The 23748-nt window shown below is 38.1% G+C and overlaps 1 protein-coding gene across 1 annotated transcript in view; it reads left to right on the top strand.

Annotated features, from left to right (window-relative positions):
• LOC149288427 (astrotactin-1-like) overlaps nucleotides 1-23748 on the top strand; it is a 130660-nt gene that overhangs the window by 72464 nt on the left and 34448 nt on the right. The window contains exons 5-14 of the mRNA XM_089491715.1: nucleotides 4452-4559; nucleotides 4689-4838; nucleotides 5128-5295; nucleotides 5574-5658; nucleotides 6888-6962; nucleotides 7590-7727; nucleotides 8142-8292; nucleotides 17847-18013; nucleotides 19320-19514; nucleotides 19641-19768. Coding sequence (XP_089347841.1) covers nucleotides 4452-4559; nucleotides 4689-4838; nucleotides 5128-5295; nucleotides 5574-5658; nucleotides 6888-6962; nucleotides 7590-7727; nucleotides 8142-8292; nucleotides 17847-18013; nucleotides 19320-19514; nucleotides 19641-19768 — 1365 coding nt within the window. The remainder of the gene's footprint in view (nucleotides 1-4451; nucleotides 4560-4688; nucleotides 4839-5127; nucleotides 5296-5573; nucleotides 5659-6887; nucleotides 6963-7589; nucleotides 7728-8141; nucleotides 8293-17846; nucleotides 18014-19319; nucleotides 19515-19640; nucleotides 19769-23748) is intronic.

The following is a 23748-nucleotide window of genomic DNA, read 5'->3' on the forward strand; positions in this document are numbered from 1 at the left end:
CTTGAGATGAAAGGGGAGTCTGGGAATTTAGAATTGTTCAGTGACTAAGTACATCGAACTGGCAAGCCATAAAGTATGGACCTTTGGCAGAATGATTTAAGATGATACTGAGACACGGCCACTGATTTATTTAAGGTCGAGTTGACAATTGAATCGCCGTTTAGGTAAGCTGCAAAGTGATCTCACATTTGATTGGAGCAGAATGTTTTTTCTTGATTTAAGACTTTTGCCCCTGACTACATCGCTGATCATTTCCATTGTGCCTCAAACCTTATAGACTCCATGTGATCATTGTGATTCATGTTTGAATTGTGCTATGACCAACCTTTCTCTGCCAAAGTTTTTATTGTGATGGAGAACCATGTATTAAATGAATGCAGATCAAGAATAATCATGCTGCCCAATGGATTAAAAAACACCCCGTCCTTAATTCACATATCTTCCACTTTTACGGTGGGGGTATATTTGTAGGTCCATTATGTCTGAAATGTATTCATATTTAACAAGTGACTAAAACAGCTGTACTTATAGTATGCCATGAGCAGTTCCATAAGCTAGGAATGAGGCAGGTGTAAAAAGTTGTATGATGTTTATAATATGGGTAATTTGTAAAGTAGTCCTAAAACGTTCCATCTGATTTGGGATCTACTCCAGAAACATGGGGATCCACCAACCCTGACGCGCAACTGCTACATCATTCTTACTATAATGTATTAATAAACATCTTGCAGATTCCGTGGTGTTATTAAAATATAGGTGAATACGAAATAACCAATAATATACAAATTGATTATATACAAAAATAATAATAACACAAATGCATAGACATAACAGAAGAGGAAGGAAGCCCTGCTCTACAATCTATCAGCCTAATAGTAATTTGCTGGCAGTACATGGCCGGTACTTTTACCCTGAAACCTTGTAGTTAATAATCCGCAGTAACTTTTTTTTTTTACAGGAGCTCCAGATGTTTGTAGAGTCTAATAAACAACCAAGTACAAGTGTGTGCTTTGGGATAGAAGGACATCTGTATTCTCTTGTACTGAATCAATGTGGTTATTAATGTTCTTTTGCCACATTAACTTGATTTTACTGGCATCATCAGTCAAACACAACATCAAAGACAAAGCAAAATCAGCTCTCTCCTTGATTACACAACACTTTACAAGTCATTTTATTATGAAAGAGAATGAGTGATTTATATTTACTTGAGATAATATCATTGTGGCTCAGTGGAACAGATGATTGCTGCACCGATAACTTGATTTTTTTTACACTTTCCTACATAGAAGAAAATAAAGTTTTTAAGTTAGGATTCCTGAGCACAAAATCAATGACTGCAGCAGAAAAAAAACGCTTACTTTTAAATTAAAACAATGCTGGAATATATTTTCCTATATATTATTTAATTGAAGACTTTGGGTGCCGGCAGAAATGTTTGTTTTTCTGTAGTTTTTCCAATATAAGATACTAGCTGCACAGAAGTAAACATGGCTTGTGGATATTGTTCGTTTTATTAGCACCTGAGGAGGCTCACGGAGCTAGAATTACTTACCCTGATGAGGTTAATGTTACGTGTCATCTGCTCTAGGCTTTTTAGAAGCTCTAAGCCAAATGTGTAGGAGACCAATATCTAAAAGTAATGGTTGATCCATTGATACACTAAAAAGCTGCGTCACTCATACAAATACTTGTTTGCTTAAACAATATTATATTTCCCATTGTGGTAAATTGGTTACAATTGCCTTAGCTGCTATTTCTCAAACTTTAATGGCAGCCTCCATAGGACACCGCTTATGGTGCAACACGTCCTTTATATGTCATGGGCTTCCATGGGCTGCTATCTCCAGTAGTCTTGAGTGTTGGATGGAGAAGACTTCTTTCCTACTTCTTTATGGAGTAATGAATGAAGTATCAAGCGTATTCAGGGATAATCACAAATAAACATATAAAAAAAACCCCTTACAATGGTAAAGATGTGCTTCTCATAAAATACAATAGAATTTTGGTGTCCCCACCATGTGAAGTATATAGGAAAGGGAGGTGTCCAACAATGCATGAAATAGGTACAACCTTTTAAAGGACTTGGAATAGTCCTCTGATTTGCAAAAATCCTAAACATAGGCCAATGTTGAGCCTTGAATGCAATATAGATTATCTTTCTTAGGTCTCTGTAGGGATCCCAAGTAGATATCTTGAAAGCTTCCCAGTGTCTTAATGAGAGTCTCTAAATAATGAAAGAGCCAAAATCAGCATATATGAAAGCAGTATATAATTTAATAGTAGCAAATACCTTACATGAGGGTTTGCAGGGAAAAAAAAGTGCAGTATCAAATCAGCAGCAATAATGAACAAGTCAGCAACGCGTTTCACCCGTCACAGTGGGCTTCCTCTAGGCTAGACATGCTCCTGTACTTTGGATTTAAGGGAAAGCTTTCACAGCTGCAGTGTAGATGACATCGTATGATGTCATGGACATGGAAAGGTTCATGTAATGTAGAAACGAATATGTTTACTTATGTTTGTATCACTATTACCAACAAAGTGTTTCTTAAACGTAAAATAAACTAAAAAGACTTGATAACACTATGTTCCGTTCCAGTGGTTTTAAGCATGAGGAATAAACAATCGATTGACGTGGTCCGGTGGATAAAGACCAGGATTTGTTTTAATGCTTCCATTTGCACTGTTTTATTTTAAGATGCAGCTGTATGTGTTCATGTTTTATGGTCTGCTGGCAATAGAACTGAGCTCTGCTGGGAGGAAAACTGACTGCAGAGGTGACAGGCTAATGGTTTGCTTGGAATTGCACCTACGCTGGTAAAAAGAAAAAAACCTGTTTAGGGTACTGTGAATCAATAGTACATGTTAATGCAGGTAAAAACAAATATTTATGATGAGTCATAAGCATTGCTGAAGTTTAAATTAATTTTAAATTGACTTTACTGAATTCAGTTTGAATCAATCCAATAATATATGCCGCGCTCATCTCATCCTAAACTTGCAAAATGTGTTTTAAAAACACAACCCCAGCAATAAACATATAGAAAAATGGTAAAAACACGTCTTCAAAAAGAAAGGAGGGGGAGTCGCCTCCCTTTCCTCCACCCCAAGTTATTAAAATATGTTAATATACCTATGGGGGGGGCACGGAATTTATCATGTGCCTTTTCCTCATCCCCATCTAATGTCTGGTGTGATGGGGGGTTAAAGAGTAAAACAAATATCCTAAAAATGCATAGAAGCTGAGTCCTACATCAGGAAAACGGGCAGACTAGATGGGCGCTCGGAGCCTATATATTATCCTCCTTATTATCCTACTGCCTGTGGAAAATAATAGAATGGCTCAGACCTAACCACCAAGCCTGACATTCTGGACCCAAAATCACCCAAAATATCACAGGATTGACAATAATGGCAGCCTCCAGTCTGGAAGCCAAGTAGCAAAATGAGCTAAAGTTTTTATTAATGCTCACCTACATTACTTTATACAGTGCTCGTTGCGCAAGAAGAAAAAACAATTCCCAATAGGACTTAAGGTGCTCTAGTGTCACATGTTTAATTAATGTGAAAGCAAGGTGAACGGTCACTTGTGTAAGCATTTAAGGGATATCACCCTTTGTCCATGCACCAGCCATTAAGAAGAATGTTGGAGTTTGTGGTGGTAGTGCCTTCAATCTGTCTGTCCAGCAGGGACACGTTGCCTCTACAGTCCCTACGGTCTAGCATCATAACAGTTGTTTGTGAATGCTACTCATATGTTGCAGTGATCATTACTGTCTGTAAAGCTAGATGATGTGCATCATAGGCTGTCCCTTATAAGAAAAAGAGGAGAAGGTACTATGATAAGAGATCAATTAAATTACTGAAACTTTGACCAAGTCTCTAGTCGTAGATGATACCTTTTATTGTGTGTATGTGTGTGAATGTGCATTATCACTAGTAGCAGCTTCAACAGAAAGTTTAGTCGGCACATATGTTGGGTCAGCCTTAAGAGATTCTTTATATTATTTTGTGGTTGTACACAATGTTCCATGCAGTACTTTTATTTCCCTTTAATATTTGATATATGACAGATTAGAAAAGAAATGGAGTGTCTAAAATATCTGTTATCCCAAAATCGTTTCAGTCTATGATCCGCTTGGCCATAAGGCATCAAACACATTTCTTTTAGAAATTAGATGTAACCCAAGGTGCCAAAGGAGAAGACTAACACTATCGGCTACATACCATTTTTTGACATGTTCTTTTGTAGTTTTTTAATCGTTCGACTGCCAGAGTCTTTGGCAGTATGTAGTTTTGCAATTTGTTACTGGTCCCTAGAGCAATGGGATACGTTTGTGAAGGTTTATTTATATTTCATTAGATTACTGCATTGATCCGGAGTTCTCCATACCCTGATGTCCCATTTTCTTTGTGTTTATCAAAAGATTTTGAATTATGTCTTGCAGCAGGCTCAGCCTTCCTAAACCCTGAAGGAGAATGTGCAGCAGAGATGGACTCTGAAACTCAGCTAACCTTCTATACGGATCCTACTCGCAGCAGAAGACGCAGCCGAGGTCGGTTTGGAGGACTACGCTCCTGTGTTTAATTAATCATTCTTTATGTAAAGATACACAGCAAAAACTTAACATGTATGATATTAGTATTATTGAGGACTTCTTTCCTCTGCCTGATTTTTTCAGCAGTGGGTTCCCCACGCAGTCCTGTCAGCAAGATGACTCTGACACTCATCGGTATGACCAGCTGTGTCATTAGCTTGGTCTGTTCGTCCCACATCAGCTGTCCCTTGATAGTGAAGATCACTCTTCATGTTCCAGAACACCTCATTGCTGATGGTATGGATGCAGACTTTAATTTGAATTACTTAAGTAATTACTTTAAAAAATATAAAGGTGAAATAATTGTTGGTGCATTTCAAAATCACAGCTACTATAGATACCAACTAAAACAAGTTTTATTATGTATTAATTCCTTTTTTAATAACATTTATGATGCTAAGGATGACTACTGGATTTTGCATTTTGGGGACTCTTATCTGTAAATCTTTGTTAACCAAATTCACAAAAAAGTGTTTATTAACATAGGGAATTAGAGATTTTTTCTCCATTGATTTTTTATTTTTAGGAAGCCGCTTCATCCTGGTTGAGGGTAGCCAGCTGGATGCAAGTGACTGGCTGAATCCAGCCCAGGTCCTCCTCTTCTCCCAGATGAACTCGAGTGGCCCCTGGGCAGTAGACCTGTGTTCAAGGAGAATTCTGGACCCTTGTGAACATCTGTGCGACCCAGACACTGGTAAAACCAAATACATGCTTATTATCAAGTGTACTTCCGACAATTCATGTATCTTAGAATGTATGAGTGTTAGTAACAGTCCATGTAGTTTTGCCTATACAACGGTTATCCATTAATGTTTTATGCCATCCATAGTGCTACCTGACCTTGAGTTCTGGGTAATATTTTGCTTCATCCCATCTACCGTATGTATATAGGATTACAAATCTAGCCTTGGGCTATCAGTAAATAGTCAAGAGAACCATACAATAGTACCTTGGTCTTTCACTTTTCTGTAGGGGACTGTTTATGCCATGAAGGTTATATGAGGGATCCAGTTCACAAACATCTCTGTATACGTAATGAATGGGGAACCAACCAGGGGTAAGTACATTTATATAGTATTAAAACCTGTTTTAAAACAAAATGTTTGTTAACAAATATCACTAAAAAAGGTGTTTTTTTCTAAAATGAATGCTAGATGGTACTTTCCTGTTATCTGGAGCCATTCATAAAAAACTTTAAATTAAAAAAAATTATCTATGCAACAATAGAGACACAATAAAAATTATAATTAAGACTCAAATATGCCCTCGAGTCCCATGTGCTGCCTCCGAATTAATTTGGCCAAATATTACTCCAAATGCTGTTCCTCTGTGTTTGTTGTGCCATTTAGCCTATACCCACATTCGCTTGACGCTCTGTGTCTGGACGCCAGTATGCGAATCAATGAAGTTGTGAGCACTCCAACTATCGCATTAAATGATAGATCCTCTTTCAGTATTTTCCCAAATTGCCGTCATTAAGGTTGAAGTACTTGCGGGTCTCCCGACAAATTCCTCCGAATACCCACTGCTGAGAAAACACTCGATTAGCATTATTCTTACACTTAGCTGTCGTTGATCTCGATAAGTTGTGTTCTTATTCATGCACAATTCACCCTGGCACCACTTGATCGACATCAGTTCCCTGGCCCAGCAATAGAAGAACGAATAGCTGTCACAAAGGATAGACGACTATCCGTTAACCGGATGTTGACCTTCTTCCGACAGACAACCGCCAAAACACATACTCAAAGAAACGTATATAAAAACAAACAAATATTTACACATAAAAATGGATTATAAAAAAAACCAGATTCACATATTAAAAAAAAAAACGTATTGGCTCCGGATAACAGGAAAGTACCCACTAACATCACACCACACCACACACCCACATACCCAAACAAACCAAGACTGACACACACAACTCACTAACCCTATCTTCAGCTTCTGTGTTACTCCCTTCTTGAAATTAGGGGTATAATGTCCAGGACTCGAGATCTGCCCATGGGGGTTCCTCTCACTAGTGGGAAAACATTCCATGTCATCACAGCACAATGCGCCAAGGCGCTAACATTACTGCAACTGAGCCATATTAGGTGTTTGAATTGGTAATTTCTTTGTTTTGTAGTTCACCCATTAATTAAACTATGGAATTTAAACTCCACTACAGCCTATCTCACCTTATTTTTGCTTCTGTGTAAAGAATAAAAACATCAATATTATATAGACTACCTCAAGGTATTGAATGGAGGGATGACATTCATCTATTTTTGTCCTTTCGTTTAGCCCATGGCCTTATACCATGTTCCAGAGAGGATTTGACCTGGTTCTGGGAGAACAGCCTTCAGATAAAATCTTCAGGTACGCAGAGTGGTAACCAGAGAATGGGGTATTAACGCAGCAGTGTATATTAACCTCATTGTAAATAGGAAGATGTGTGGTGACAGCTGACATTTCAAAACTTTGGGCTATACTTTGTGACCAGCTAATGACCTTTACAGCTCAAGGGGACATGCATCCACTGGCTGAAATATCTCAAAAGCCACATTTGCCCCTAAAAGCATTTCACAAGCTGTCAGAAATGAAAGTGTAAATTATTACTCTTGACCTAAGGGTCCAAAAGTCTTCTCAATGACTCTTTAAAAAAAAAAAAACGCCTTTTAGAGCAAGAAATATACTTTTGTGTTTTCTAATAATGTTTAAGCATAGGTAGTATTTGGGGCAACACAGTCTGTTAGCCCCATACTTTTAGTATTCATTTACATGCTAATGGTCATATAGTGGCCTGTTAGGATATGCTGGTGCAAACCTCTGTTAATCCAATTTTTTATATAGTAAATTTATCATTTCTGCATCGTGGTGATCCATTTATACATCTTTCAGGGCTACATTATCCATTTCCAGGTCTGAAATATCACTGCATTTTTAGACTGTTGCTATGAAGATGCATGTGGAGAATAATGAGGTCTCTTTTTTTTGTCTACGCAGGTTTACTTACACTCTAGGAGAGGGCATGTGGCTTCCTCTCAGTAAAAGCTTTGTCATACCACCGGCTGAACTCGCTATTAATCCATCAGCCAAGTGTAAGACAGACATGACTGTCATGGAGGATGCAGTGGAGGTCAGGTAGGTGTGTGTGAAAATACACAAGGGACACAGAGTGTCAATGGAAGACCCACATCCTTTGCTCTGATTAATGTACCGGCTCCTATCAGGGACAAGGCATTCTGGTAACTAATGGCTATACAGTATTTGCTATGCTTTGTGGATAAACTGAAACGGTCCGAAATAGCATTTGTATACAATTGTTATCGAAAAAAAGCATCATTTCTACCAAACGCTTTGTATTTTCTCTTAATCTGTATAGCTGTGATCAGCCGATTCTTTCTTTATCGCGCTTTATGCTTTTTTTTACTCTCATTCGTCAACCCATTGATTTTTATTTTTCTATTGCTCTGTTTGTTTTATTTTATTTTTTGCTGTAATTCCAAACCCCTTTGCCCTCTGCTTCTTTCTTATTTCTGTCTCTTTTGCTTATAGAGAGGAACTTATGGCCTCTTCCTCATTTGATAACCTTGAGGTTCTCCTAGACTCCTTTGGACCTGTCCGTGACTGCTCCAAGAGTAATGGGGGATGCAGTAAGAACTTCATCTGTGTCTCTGACCGCAAGCTGGACTCTAATGGCTGCGTGGTACGTAGATCTGTAGCTTTATGCTGCTATAGAAGCTCAGGTTGGCCCAGCAACCTTGGCAAGAGACATATTTAGCTTTCTCCGATTTAATTTAGATCACCCACGAGTTCTTTTTTATTATAAAAGTTACATCACAGAATCATATTATCTTGTCCCAGAATTTACTCTACGGTATAAACCCAATTGCAGGAAAGGTTAAAGGACACTTCTTTGAACCATGATTCCTAAAACCTTTCCTTTATGCATATTTAATTGGAGTCACTCAGAGACAAATATGCCTTTTTCTTTCCTCTACTAGAATTATAAATAAGGTGACTTGTAAGGCTACAGACTGGTAATGTGGAAATTGTGTATACAACACAATGTGGGGGTGTGAGATGCAACCAATGGATGTGTCAAAGAATATTGTCCATATATTTATTAATAAAAGTGAAATTGTCTAAAGCTGCTTTTCCTTGCACAGAAAGGTTCTCTGGCCGTTTTTCTATTTTCCCAGATAGAGCAGTCACGGCTCTACACCAAGTGATTAATATGATTAACCCCTTCCGTGTCAAGAGGTCTGCCATACATAGCAGAGCAATTTGTTGCCTGGCCCCTTGACACTGAATAGGTTAATAACACTGAGATTTACAAAACCTAGAGCAGTATGGGTCTTTAATGGCTTTAATGCATCATAGTCAACAAGTTCAGTTAACTGGGTCATATAGCATGGACTAGGAGTAATCTTCTACTCTGTTATGCATTCGCCCATTTAATGAGAACTAAGTGTCCATTCTTTTTCTGAAATGTTTAAAAAATGCTGAAAAGCAAGCAACATTTACATTCCTTTTGACTTGCTGTCCCTAATATTATTTACAAAATAGCAGTTTCTCTCAATTTAGTCTATCTATCCATCTGTCCATATGGCCATTATTATTATTATTTATTGTTTTATAAAGCGCCATCAAATTCCGTAGCGCTGTACAATGGGTAGAGAGGACATTACAAGTAGTTTATAACAGCAATTTGACTTACAGAAACAACAGGTTTGTCTGTTGTCCTTTAAGGGCTCATTCACAGTTATTCTAAAAAAAATCTACAAACCACAGAGGATGCAGTTGAAGGACATCAGTGTCCTTCCCTTCATCCCAGCAAGGCATGCATGTGCTCCCCACGTGCATGAGATGTTACTGTACATGGGACGCCAGAGATTAAGTGGAGGAACACTAATTTACACGTTGAGTGATGGCTACAAATTGGGTGACCTTTTATTTTAGAAAATTTGCCTTGCGTCCATCTATCCAGTTTCATGGCTGGTTTAGGAAGACACCAAGAGGACACACTGAGGTCACATAAACTAGTTTAAAGCTAGAATAAACGTGATTCACGTTTGCGTAAGTCAGTGTATATGTATAAATATATGTGTTGACATATCGGTTTCACTTTGCTAATGATATATGTGTAATTTGCGTATAGATATGATATAAGGTATCGCCTTCGCAGACACAGAGAATAAATTGTTACAGGGATATTTTACTTATTCCCCTGTCACACGAAGATCTAATTGTTCAGCTTCATGCAGGAAGTGTCATTGGAACAAACCACTTCAGGCAAGGGGGGTGGAATATATTATTCTCAGGTTTACCTAATGTTCTCTAACTCTAGTCGCACCTTCACAGTAGAAGGGCAGCCATGGATGGGCCCCTGAGGGTGTTTGTCCTGTAGTTAAGATGACAGTGACTTTAAACAACATAATAATTCCTTACGGAATTGGATATTGTTCTTTTGCACACTGGACCATGGAGAGAACAGCATGTCTTATTTAAAATGCATGCAACAGAATAAATTGTGATTGAATGTAAGCCTGGAGTTGCAGGGAATTTACAACACTGAACTGAAAGAAAAGGGAATATATTAAAGTCCGGGCTTAAGTCAAAGAAGTTAATTTGTAAATTAATGTGACAAATGAATAAGTGCAGGAGACAGACTGAAAAATTGCCCCTAGGCGGCAAGACTGAGCAAAAATCCCAGTATCAGAAATGCAGCTGGTACAAGGAACTGCTTCACCTAACACCATGAGTGTATACATGGGGGGGCAAAGGGGCAATTGCCCTTGCATAGAAAGACAACAGCATGGTCCGGTCATAGGCCTAAGGAAGACAATCCCAAATAAATCCAGACTTACCTCTGTATTCCCCTCATTTCCAGTAAGAGGCGGGGGTTGAGCTGCATTAAATCTTTTCCTTTCAATTCTGTTTTTATTGATGTAAGTACATAAAGAAAAACAAAAACATTTAACAAATGTCAGAGAAAACACAAATAAGGTATTGATAAATTCTATGTTAATTACTAAGTATATATTTTACTCATTCAAGTTTTTTGTATTTAACTTAATACAATTCATACTTATACTTTGCGGTTATATCACCTTCACCAAAAAAGGGGGGGGGGAGCCGAGGGTATGTGTTGATCAATATTTAAATCATAAATTCTTTAATTTTGTAATCCAGTCCTCATATATAGTTTTTCGAGCTGCGTTACATAAACTGTGTACGTTATATGTATGACTGTGTGCGCATTTGGGTAAGTTAGTGTGTGTCTGGGTATGTTAGTGTGGTGACTGTGTGTGTCTGGATATGTCAGTGTGTGTGTGTGTCTGCATTTGTTTAGGTTAGTGTGCTGCCTGCCATGTTAGTGTGTGTGTCTATCTGAGTATGCTAGTGTGTGTGTGTGTGCATCTGGGTATGTTACTGTGTGTCTGGGTATATTGGTATGCGTGTTTGTTAGTGTGAGTGTCTGGGTAGATTAGCGTGTGTTACTGTCTGTGTGCTATATATGTCCTGTTACGTTAATGTCAGTGTGTGTGCCTGATTGTGTTAGTGTCTGGGTGGGTATGTGTTAGCATGTCTGAGTATGTTTGTCTATTATTTGTTAGTGTTGGTCTGCATGTTAGTATGAGTGTCTTGCTGTGAGTGTTATTATTATTATTATCATTACTGCCCTCTATTTATTCAACCTTTATTTTGACCTTTGGCTTGTTACATGGTTATCCTGGGTATCTCCTGCTTCATAACCTCAGCTTGTTAACCCTTTGTGATCATGTGCTGCCTGCCCTTGAACTTCTGGACTGATTATTGACATTAATGTGAGTCCCTCCCAAGATCAGGCTTTGGATCTCCCCCTCCCTAACACTAACCCACTAATCACACAACACTAGGTACCCTACAGCCTATGCCACCAAAACAAAAAAAACGTAACGGTTCCACTTTAAAGGCAACAATAACAAAGTTTGCGGTTATTACCGTAATTAAATGGTAGGTCAGCAAAAATCATTTATTAACAGTAATCTTGCTAAATGTAAGATATTTTATATGTGTCAGGAAGTCACTTTTAATTATAATAAAAAAAAAATACATATTGAAGAACAATAGTGAAAATCATTCAATGTGTTCAGTTAATACATGGTTGTTATTTTGTTTCATTAGTGTATACTATTTTTCTTTTGTTTATGTTCTACAGTCTGTTTTTATTTTATGTAAATGTTGACAGTGGTCAATATTCATCTTTTGCCCTGTTAAATACAATAAAAGTGCATATTATTAATAGGTATCACAATAGGCAGCTTAACCAGACTCATAGGGCTACAGTGTTCTTTTAGATGATCCAAGTTTTATAAAGATCATTTTATAATCCAAAGGCAGTGTTATGCATTTGCAATTTTACTAACACATTGTTTGTGTTCCACACAACCCATGTAAATCATAAATGTAAATGCATAAATTATATTTCCTTGCTCATACAGCTACGGACTTCCACAGAGAATGTGAGGGCATGAGATATTAATTGACAAGATTAATACGGTGGTTAGTGAGGCTCAGAATACAGCACAAGTCAAAGTCAAAAACATTCTGATGATTGATTTCACTTCCTTCAGGGACATGACATCCTATAATAATATCTGTCTTTCTATTTCAGCAGGGGACTGACGTGAAATCAGCTTGAAACATATTGTAGCAGAATATCTAATTTATCTAACATACATATTACTAGAAGTTGAACATACATTTATATACATATAGTCATACGTGTAAGGTAAAACTGGCTAAGTGTTAAATATGAATTAATCACTGGGAACACTCAAATGGTGTCCATGGTGATTGCTCCACATTTAGATTGGTTCTTTAGCAAATATATCCTACCTCCAATAAATCTTGATTTTAAATAAAAAATAAATTACATAAAAAATAAAAACGATTGAAAGTGAAGAAGAAACTAGTTGTTTTTATTAAAATGATTGGCAGAAAAGAAACGTAGTATGGTTGCTTTAATTTTTTTCTGATGATGGAAGATATTTTCCCAATGATTTAAAGAGATTCATTGTTGTTTGCAGAAAGTAAGCAAATAATCTCCTACTCGATCCTTATGTCCTGCCCATGGGCTAAGGCTCTCCTCCTCACTTATCACCTCTTCCTTTTGCCGTCTACAAGATTTCCCTCGAGCTGCCCCATATCTCTGGAATCTACTCCCAAAGAACCTTCAGCATCCACCCTCCCTCCCAACATTCAAGAAACATCTAAAAACCCACTTCTTCAGAGAAGCCGCACCATAACGTCCCTGTCACTGATACAACCGCCACGCTACCTCTCACCTTTCTCTGTGCCTTATGTTTGTCACCCCATTCCCTTAAGATTGTACGCTTGCGAGCCGGGCTCTCTCCACCTAATGTATCGGTTTGTCTTAGTCTGTCAATTCTCGTCTTGTCATACCCCTTGAATATATGTATTGTATTAAGCACTGCGTAAATTGTTGGCGCTATATAAATAAAAGATAATAGTAATAATAATGTAGAGATTGGAAGTCAGTCAGTATTTATTAATATTGACAATGAATATGTATGAATATTTTCTTCTTTCCCATTTCCTTTTCTAACAATAATCAATTAAATAAATAGGGTATTCCCTACTAAACCGCACTTTCATTTGAATTAGTATTTGAAGACTCAAAGTTTTGAGGGACCCCAACTAAGAGAACGTATTGAACATTGGGTTTCTCTGTTTATTTGAGCGCTCGGTCTTTGGTGAGCTCAATATTATTATCTTTTATTTATATAGCACCAACAATTTACGCAGAGCCTCATACCTTCTGTACTTTAATCAGCCACTATGAACAAGACTGAAAATACTAACATTTAAGTATGCTGTTGGCATACGGACAACATTCAACCCCCTATAATGTCCTGAGAATGTTGCCAGATAGGAAAACCAGTGGCAATACTTTACCAAATATTTCCTTTTTTACATTGTGACTGTTGTATCACTCTTTGAGTAATATATTGGTTTGAACATTACATTTGTAAATACATATGTGATTTTTGGAGCTGTAGAACATTGTGATACTCATATGCAGAAAACACTGTGAGCACCATAAAAATGTGACAAGAGAGGAGGAAGAGTGACACAAAAGGAGATAGACAGGGACACTGAGATTTGGCTACCAACATGGAACACTTAGTAGGTATGGTAATGACTTTATCATTTTCCATGGACAACGTTAGGTGTTAAAACATGATGTCGATGCATCATCAAACCCTAATCTGGAAGGGGTGCTTGTAATGAAGAGCTCAATTAGCAACCTGTCACTAACTCATACCTTCCGAATGTTCCTCTTTAGGACCAGTCCCACTGTTCCTTTTTTCCCCTAGTGTTGCTCTTTTCTAGGAGCTCGGAATGTTTGCTTGGTATGACTGTATCATAATGTTCTAAAGCTTTAAAAGTCATAATAATCAGCCTATAAACAGCCGAAAATATGCATTGATAGGTCAAATAGCCATCGATAGCCACACTTCTAACCACTTGTTTTTGTTATTTTAAAGTGCATATCTTGCTCATGATCTGCACCTCTATACATTACCATAGGTTAATGTTCTCACTGCAATTCATTCCAGTTCCCTGTAAAATATGGGCACTTGAGGAACAGAGTGCGCTAATTCTGACTCAAAATGTAGCACCTGGCATTCTGCGCTGACACTGGCAGTTTAGGGAGGGGGACTTGTGATCACACGTCCCCTTATTTAGTATCTGACACCTCGGTGCACCTGCTCTGTCAAAGACAGATGAATGCAGGAGGGAAAGTGGCAGCGCTTTTTGTTCCCCTCAGAGGAGATCAAATCTGTTAACAAGAGAAATCGAATCACAAGCAGAATGTGATTGTGAAACAGAGAACAGGATAGCAAAGGGAGGTGAGAATGAGAATTGTAAGGAGAACAGGGAGAAAAAGTGTGTGTGTATATATATATATATATATATATATATAGAGAGAGAGAGAGAGAGGGGACTATGAGAAACACTTAACAAAGAATCTTTAAAAAAAAATAGTCATAGGGAGAAAAAAAAATCACATAATCGAGGCGAAAAGAAAACTAATATGCATTAAGGTTTTGTTTAAATTAATATACAAAGTGACATGGGGGCTCTATGATATATAAGATGACTTATAGTATTGGTCATCACATCCCTACAGACCCAAGATTAGGCACAGCACACCCCTATGTGTGATATGATGGGTTTTTTGGTTTGCAGAGCACACATCTGCAGATATTGTGCCGAGTCTTCATGCTAATCAAAAAATGGAGCCTTTTGACTCAAAATGTAGAAACATAGAATTTGACATCAGATAAGAACCCCAATTTCCTACACAATATTCCCAGGATACGTACTAACATGTCCTTATGTAGTTACTACAGACTTAACCAGTTTGCTATAGTAAGAGACTAGACAAACTATGGGTAGAATCATCCAAAAAAACCCAACAATATTAGTTCTGGAATTTGAGGTCAGAGACTTAATATAGAGTGTCTCCTTTATTCATGGGGTATATTCACTTATATGGACGTTTGCAGGAGAGTTTAATATTTTACTATATATTTTAAAGGGAAAACCCCAGGGAGATTTTCTTGCAAGAAGGTGCTGAGTTGGCCCTGCATGATGTACCGGGCTCTTAATAATGCATGGTGAAGCCAGGGAGCTGAATTGTTCAGTTCTTGTGTGATTATACCCCTTAGTGAGGTTATGGCGTTAAAGGGAAATACAGTTTACCTTATAGCACAGAAGTTCAGAGTTGATAGGCCTTGTGACAAGCGTTCAGCTGTTAAAGCCCCATCACAGTACATTTTGACCCACAATATGACCTAGAAATGATGTTGTTTGTACCGGTGCCGCTTTAAATTAGTAATTTCCATTGACATCACAGCAATATTTGATAAAGACACAGCAGCTAAGCCCAGCAGGCTATATATTACCCTTGGTTAACGCCTGTCTAAAATCTAGCTCTTTTATTAATATGTGTCTGCCTTAGGCAAAGTGACATGATTTCAGCGGGAACACAGATAGAGGAAGTGGCAGGTGCAGAGCGAAAAAAAAAATATATAAAATCACCCATTGAGTATCATGAAATGTATGAATTGTGCTTTTATTTAGCTAATACGTTTCGCAGACAAAGTCATATCTTTTTTCATATTATTTATATATTTTTTTGTTTCTCACAGCTACTTGGATAACCAATTTAGCCTCATGCAGACTAGGCTGGAATGCAAGGGGCCCTTAAGGCACAGAAACCAGTGCTACATATGGGGGAAAGGCATCGTTGCTAAAAATGCTGTGATATTTGCTGTTTTTCTGTTCAGATCTATAAAAGCTATTTGTTCTGATCTTTTGTTGATTAAAAAACCGAAGATGGTTAGGTAGTACAGAGAAGGTGGAAGATAAATGGAACAGCACCCCATCAGAAGTAGCAGAGGCTAATACAGTGAAGACATTTAAACACACGTGGAATAGACATAAAGCTATCCTGAATCTAAGGCAAAACCAATGACTGGTTAAGGTCTTAGTCTTTAAATCAGACTTTAAGTGGGCAGACTAGATGGGCCGAGTGCTTTTTATCTGCTGCCAAATTCAATTTTTGTACGTATGCTTGCAATAAATATTATTTAGGTACCCCGATGCAAACCTGCAGAATGGAGAAAAAAGAATACAAAGGCAGAAATGCCCCCTTTAATGCTTGCCTGCCTGATGTTTGTCTTTTCAGGGTGATGACTGGGATATGCCTTCTCCCTACTCCCTCACTAAAAGCTTATACCTAGCATTAGGGGCATACAGACGTGTGCAACAAATGGAGAGTTTATAGATATCTATTCAAGGAATAGAATGTCAAAAAAAATAACATGACCGTTCCTCTAACTCCATTGCCTTTTGATGGAAAAAACTGTAGGGCTACACAGACATGCAAAGTTAGGTTGGTTTTGTTTTTGACAAAATAGCTTACAAATTCCAAACAGTTTCATATGTATTGTGTATTTTATGAAAAGAGATGCTTCATCCTAGTAATGAGAGGTCAGTACTGCAAGTTACATGGATGATCAAGCTTATTGCTGATGAATGAGATAGAGAGGAAGTACCAGCAAACTGTTAGATATTTTATAAAGGCTCTTCAAAGAGAAGTCCAAGTCCAAATCAAGATAAAAATGGGCCATAATAGAATGTCGTTAGGTTTCTCATTCAGTGTAATAAAATCCCTACAGTTTACTTGACATTGATAAGCCTGTACCATGTCTCACAACACTACAGTCTGTGATTCTAAAGTGAGATTCACAGGGATCTATTGTCTATCCTGTTAAGAAGGCCAGCAGGTCTTTCATGTCAAGGACCCCAATAAAAGGCAGCTCCTTAGGTAGCTCACAGTTACTTCCATTCAGTCTAGAAAGTAACACGTCACTGATCCAACCAGTAACAGAATGGGTAACCTGTATTACCCTAGGTAGCTGCCTGGGACACATAAATCATGGAGGTGCTGGGCAGTGGATAGTCTTCCTAGGAATCTCCCTGTCCCTAATTTCTTTCCTGATTTCCCTCATTTCTAAGAGGTCACAATACTTTGTGTTAATACTTTGTGTAAATAGGACTGCAACTAACGATTAATTTCATAGTCGATTAGTTGGTTGATTTTATTGATTAATCAATTAATTAGAACAAAATGCCTTTCTTTGTTTATTTAAAATAATTTAATGAGGGGACTGGGGAATTAATGATGGGATAAGAAAGGGAGAGACTGGGGACCGGATCAGACTGAAGGGTAGGAAGGACTTTATTTTATTTGCAGACCAGAGGGTGTGAGAAGGTTAATAAGGGGACCGGTGGAGTTAATGATGGGAGCAGGAGATCGGATCAGACCGAAGGGTAGGAGGGACTTTATTTTATTTGCAGACAAGAGTTGTTTTAGTCCTACTGTGAAAACATAATGATATCTCAAATAGAAAAAATGGGGGATAGCCATCAAATAGTTTTCTTGCCTGAGATGCAGTTGGGTCTTGGTCTGTAGTCTCAACATCACTGAGAACCCATAAATCCATGCCTAGTGTAATTAACCAATGCTATTTTTTTCTTTATGATGTTTTTTGTTTGTTGTATTTTGTATACATGTAATTTTGGAATCAATGCTTTGGTAATAATCTATGTAATCGGAAGTAACCTTGAGAAGAGACAACATAGTCTTACAACTTTTTATTGTGTTTTTTTCTACAGTGCCCTCCAGGACTCCGTCCTATGAAAGACATGTCAGGCTGCTACGATCGCCAGATAGGGGTAGATTGCTCCGATGGGATTAATGGTGGTTGTGAACAACTGTGCCTTCAGAAAGAGGTCCCTCTATCTGAAGATTTAGACATGTACAACATCCTGATGTTCTGTGGGTAGGTGCCTCAAGGTTCCTGCATCTTTAAAAGTCAAAGTTCGAGAAATATACTTCAAGTACCTTGCCTGTTATATATCATACATTATCTGCCTTTGTGTTTCTGAAAACATTACCTTTACATATTAGTCATCACTGAACATTTGCATGGCATTTAGAGTTCCTTGCAACCAAAAGACATTTTCAAATATCGGAGTAGAGTTCACCTTTGTCTTCCACATGAATGCATTTAAAATGTTTACTTGCTTCTGGAACTTTGTATTGCGAAAGTTACTGAACCTGGACCAAAATTGACCTTTATTGGACAGATCTGCAAATATTTATACATGTTATTTAAAGCACTGGAACATACACGTACTCGACACGTATCAGAGCATGTGTGCACATATCAGTATGTCTGGATAACCTACCTGTACTACAGGCTCTTCTGGTGTTTCTTTCACATCTTTTCTCATTTAATATGGTTTGTATCATGCTGCTACCCTTTTAGAGAATGTTGGACATGGTAGACCATCCATAATCCTTCTCTCGTGGTGTTATCATAGTTATTTTCCATTGAACCTTTTGAACCAACCTTGCTAGTTTGGGAATCTGGACAGCTTGCCCTGACTTCTGGAAATGTTTCATAACATTATCACCAAGCGCCTGTCTTGTCGTTCCCCAAGTTTTACTTCTCTTCTAGTTTAGCCCTTGGTGCTACATTGTGAAACATTGGTATGAAGCCCACACAATCATTGGACACAATGACCTAGGGATCAGCTATTTAGGGAGAGAAGCTATGACAGTAAAGACCAGTTATCTTTGCTTCTGGCATTTATTCTTTGTATTCTCAGTTAGTTTTCTTGTCATACTTCTTCAAAGAAGACTGAACCTTGACGAGGATAGTGACAGGCTATGTGTGCACGCACTCTTCTCTTGTCTGTGCTATGTGATTCACTGCATTGTTCACTCACGGTGCATTCTTTTAGGCTATTATAATATAAGTACATAGGGCCTTTTTATCAACACATTATGACTAATGTCTAACTACGCTTATGTGAAGAAATCAGGGAGAGTGTTACCTCGCTCAAGGCTGCTGCTCATAGAGTTTCATAGTGTTATTGTTAGATTTATCAGTTTCTGGTGATTTGTATAGTCTTCCAGCCATGCTGTTTCTTCAGCATCTTTAGCAATATCATTTTTGGAGGGGGTAAGCACTGGTGGCAATGGATGTCTGGAATGAACAGTCCTTAATATGAAAGAAATAAGAAGGGTCGGATTTAAGTTTTTTTAAATTTTGTGCTAAAATTGTATGTCTTCTCTTAAAGCTGTATCGAGGACTATAAGTTGGGTCCAGATGGGCTATCTTGTCATTTGATCACGGAGACCTGTCCTGGTGGAATGCATTGTGGTGAGGGTCCAGAGATACCAATGAATCAAACACTTTTTGGGGAGCTCTTCTTTGGCTACAATAACCAAACCAAAGAACTGGCACCTGGGCAACTGCTTAAGGGAACTTTTAGGTAAAACACTTATGTATATTATTTTTTGCTGACCATAAACCAGCTCACAAACTGCAATAAAAGAATTGACAGAACATTTTTTTTTTTGTCTGCTGACGGCCTCACTCTTCTGAATTTTCATTGTAGGCAAAATAATTTTGCTCGTGGTTTGGAACATCAGCTACCAGACAGTTTGCTCGTAGCAACAATACCATCAGAAACACAGTGTCGTGAGGAGATATCTGACCCTGTTCCCGACCCGGATTTCTTGACAGGTCAGTAAGCTCCGTCCATCATATATTTGTAAATAATTCATGATGTTAAGTCCCTTAACAGATATACGTTAGATGCTGTGTTTTGCCAATTCACTTCTGAAAGCACATAAGCATTGCAAATAACTCAACTGGACAAGCCCTAATATGAAAGGTGATGGGCCCTTGTGTCAAATCACAAATTAGATATTATAGACATATAAAAACGAACATCAGAATGAGTAACAGTAAAGTGGGTAGGAGGGAGAACAGTGATTCACTGTTATTGTTCGCAAACACTGGATGATTGTGCACATTTACAACAAGAACACCTAATACGGAGGGGCATGTGGGCTCGATTCTCTTACTAGTAACAGTATTCCAAACCGTGATGTACATATACATTGTGTCTTGTGTGCTCTGTGGTCTGGGTCTCTTCTCACAGGTCAATTAAAAAAAAACATGCTAATATATTAATCTGAGCCTGGTATTTGCTGAGAGTCATTTGCTTTTCTTTAAAAAAAACCAAAATTTTGAATGGTAGTGTATGTGTATATATATATATATATATATATATATATATATATACATACATACACACATACACTATATGGACAAAAGTATCTGGACACCTGGTCATTACATCAACATAGAATCTGACATTGAATTCTAAATACATAAATATTAATATGTAGTTGGTCCCCCCTTTGTAGCTATAACACTTGGCTTTTCACAAGATTTTGGGGGTTTCTTTGGGAATTGTTGCCCATTCATCCAGTAGATGAGGTCAGGCACTGATGTTAGATGAGAAGGCCTGGCTCGCAATCTCCGTGCCAGTTCATCCCAAAGATGTTCGATGGGGTTGAGGTCAGGGCTCTTTGCGACCAGTCAAGTTTTTCCACATCAAAACTCATCCAACCATATCTTTATGGACCTTACTTTGTGTACTGGGGCACAGTCATGCTGGAATAAAACATAAACTGTTCCCACAAAGTTGGAAGCAAAGGATTGTCCAAAATGTCTTGGTATCCTGAATGGGACATGTATTTAATGTCTATATATTTGGAATGAGATGGCTGAAAAGTCCCTGTTGGTGTAATGGTCAGGTATATTGACTATATATACTGCATATAAGTCATTGTGTTTGAGATTTTATATTCTTAAGTTGTCGCACAGGATACCTCATAAAACAGTGTGTGTATCATAAAGTAGAAATATGTATATTTCTGTGAAGAAATGAGCAGTGCACCACCAGTCAATAATGTGAGATTCTCACCTTATTATATTGTTTAAAAAGTAAATTATCACCTTGGGTTTCTAAAAGGCAGAACAATCTAAACTGTATCAAAAGCATTAGTTGGGATGAAAAGAAAGACTAGTTTTCACACAGTAAAAGTGGAATTCTGATAACAGACAGGCTTAAACACATATGCAAATATACAGCTGCCATAATATGACAAAATCACTGTGAAATAACGACATAGCAGAATATAATATGGACTACTGGAGTTTACATGAAATAAACAGAGGCCCCCAGTACCATTTAAATCTAGGGAACACAACAATGTGTTATTGATCTACAACTTCCACCATTGGCATCATGAATGAGCACAAATACTGGCGGAGAATAAAACTTTTGAGATTGGTCCACTGATGCGCTGGGGTATCTCCTTAATATAACCTGTTGGACTTAAAGTTACCAATCACCTTCCGCAACTATGTTCCAGAACAGACAGAGACTCAAAGTTACCTAACACTAACCAGAGTCCTAGAGTTTGCATGTGAAGATGCTATGGGAGGGAATGGGTTAAAGCCACATTTTATGTCTAGGAATTTCACACATCTAGTGTATTGAGGAGTTTAGCTGAAGCCATTACAATCAGCATTGTGACATTATCAAACCATTATGCTATTTTCAGACACCTTCTTATCCGGTTCCAACATATGCTGCATAGCGGGACTTTTTAAGATATTGTATGAACGCTCTAATTAGCAGCTTTCACAGATAAACTAGAGCTGTCATCACTCTCCTCTCACCTATCACTACAGCTGTCTCAATTGTTCAGTTTAACTCACATTTTGAATAAAAAAGTATTATCTCTGCTCTATGCAAATTGGTAACATGACTTATATAGATGAGGTCAATTTTCCATTAATATGATAAATGAATTGGGAGAATGGATGCTTTTCGTATGGGTCCTTTCTTATTGAAGATATCTCTCACGCTCTCACCCCTTATGTATACAATATCTTTTCTTTCTTGATCGATTATTCACAGCCTTCCACTGTGAGAGTATGTAGGTGGGGAGAGCAGATGAATAACATTGGTTTGTTCAAATACTTTTATATCTAAGAATAGAAAAAAAATTATCAGATTATCTGCCTAAAAATCCTATCTGAGAACTGCGGGGGTCTGCCCCAAAGACTCGGGGTATTGTAGTTATGGAAACCTTTAATCTCTGGTCATACCTCATTAAACTCTGCTCAACTCAACTTCTATTTGAAACAAGATAAAGAACATTGCATTTGTAGCATAGTTGGGAACATCCAAGCTGACAACCATTTTCATATATATATATATATATATATATATATATATATAATATATATTTGAGAATGGCTGACAGATGGAACAGGCTATCAGCAGAGACCGTACAGTCTGATACAGTGTGAGTGTGGGTGTGGGTAGGCATTTGGCTATCCTGAATCTAAGTCCAAGGACTGATTAGGGCCTGAGTCTTTACATGGGCCAAATTGTTCTTATCTGTTGGAAAATGTTTTTTAATGGAACACAATAATGCCATAAAACCTGTGTATAAAAATATTCAACAAACTTTATTACCACAACTGGAATGAGAGTATTTTATTAATAACATAAAATACCGGGTAGGCACATGCAAATAAGGTTAATAATACAAGTATAAAGTGGATATAGAGGCAAAAGGTGATTATTGTTGACCTTATTTGCATGAGCCTACCCAGAATCCCTTTTGGTTGTGGCAGCACCATGAGATTTCTGAGGGAAAAACAAACCTTCTGGTCTTGTCTGGTGTCTGTAGATGAGTGTTTAATAATGCTTCCCCCCCTAATTTTAAGTTGAAGGGTTTTCCATCACCTTTACCCACCACAACTTATGTAATGGTATTTCTCATGCTACCCCGAGCCTCAAATATTAAGCCAGTATCGCAACCTTGTGCTGATGAGTCCTGTTAAGGACAAAACAGTGCTTTATGAGTGTTGATTGTTTCATGTCCTTTTGGCTAACATCAAGTGAGTACTTGTGAAAGAGGGAAGTCTTGGTTCTCTGGCCGTAGGGTTGGGAAAGTATGAAGCTCTGAGGTTGTTTTTTTGGTCCGTGGTCCTGGACCGGGTGCTGTGCACTGGTTGTCAGTGTGGCTCTAAGTGCATTGCAACTTTTCACGTGTCCCAGGCTGGTAAGCACCTTGTAGCACCTTGGACCCTTACATGCACTTTTTTTTTTTTGTATGCACTAACCCCAGCTTTCTGGTTCGGTGTGCGGTGCATATGAACAAATTTTGTCACACCAGCCGGTAAGGCTGGGGCTTCTTTTGGGAGCGTTTTTGTATATAGTTTTTTCACATGATTGCATTGTTTATTTCACAATGCATGTGTGCTTTTACTTTTTGATGTATTTTTGTATGTTGAGTTTATTGATACAAGCTATGATTTGATGGACTGGCCTCGAACACGACACTGAAAAGCCTGGTGGAGCCGGATCCCCTAAAGGTCGGGCTTTTCTGGTGAGGAGGGGAGTTAGGTAGCTCTTCTGAGCACCCACCAAACGAAGATTTTAGTGGCCCCAACCCTTGTGGGAACGGGCCAAGAAGATCCGGCTCTCCTGCAGGCCTTATGGCCGAGGAGGGAAGGAAGGGGTCGCATATCCTTCGGGAGTGCGACACCAGAAGAAAACGAAGAAGGGGACCTGGTGTCTACTGTGGCCTTATGGCACTTTGGCTCTAGCACTTATGGCACTATTGCACTTT

The sequence above is a fragment of the Sceloporus occidentalis genome, unplaced genomic scaffold, assembly GCF_023333645.1.
Source record: "Sceloporus occidentalis isolate IW3139 unplaced genomic scaffold, rSceOcc1.0.p SCAF_51, whole genome shotgun sequence".
Taxonomy (NCBI): Eukaryota; Metazoa; Chordata; class Lepidosauria; order Squamata; family Phrynosomatidae; genus Sceloporus; species Sceloporus occidentalis.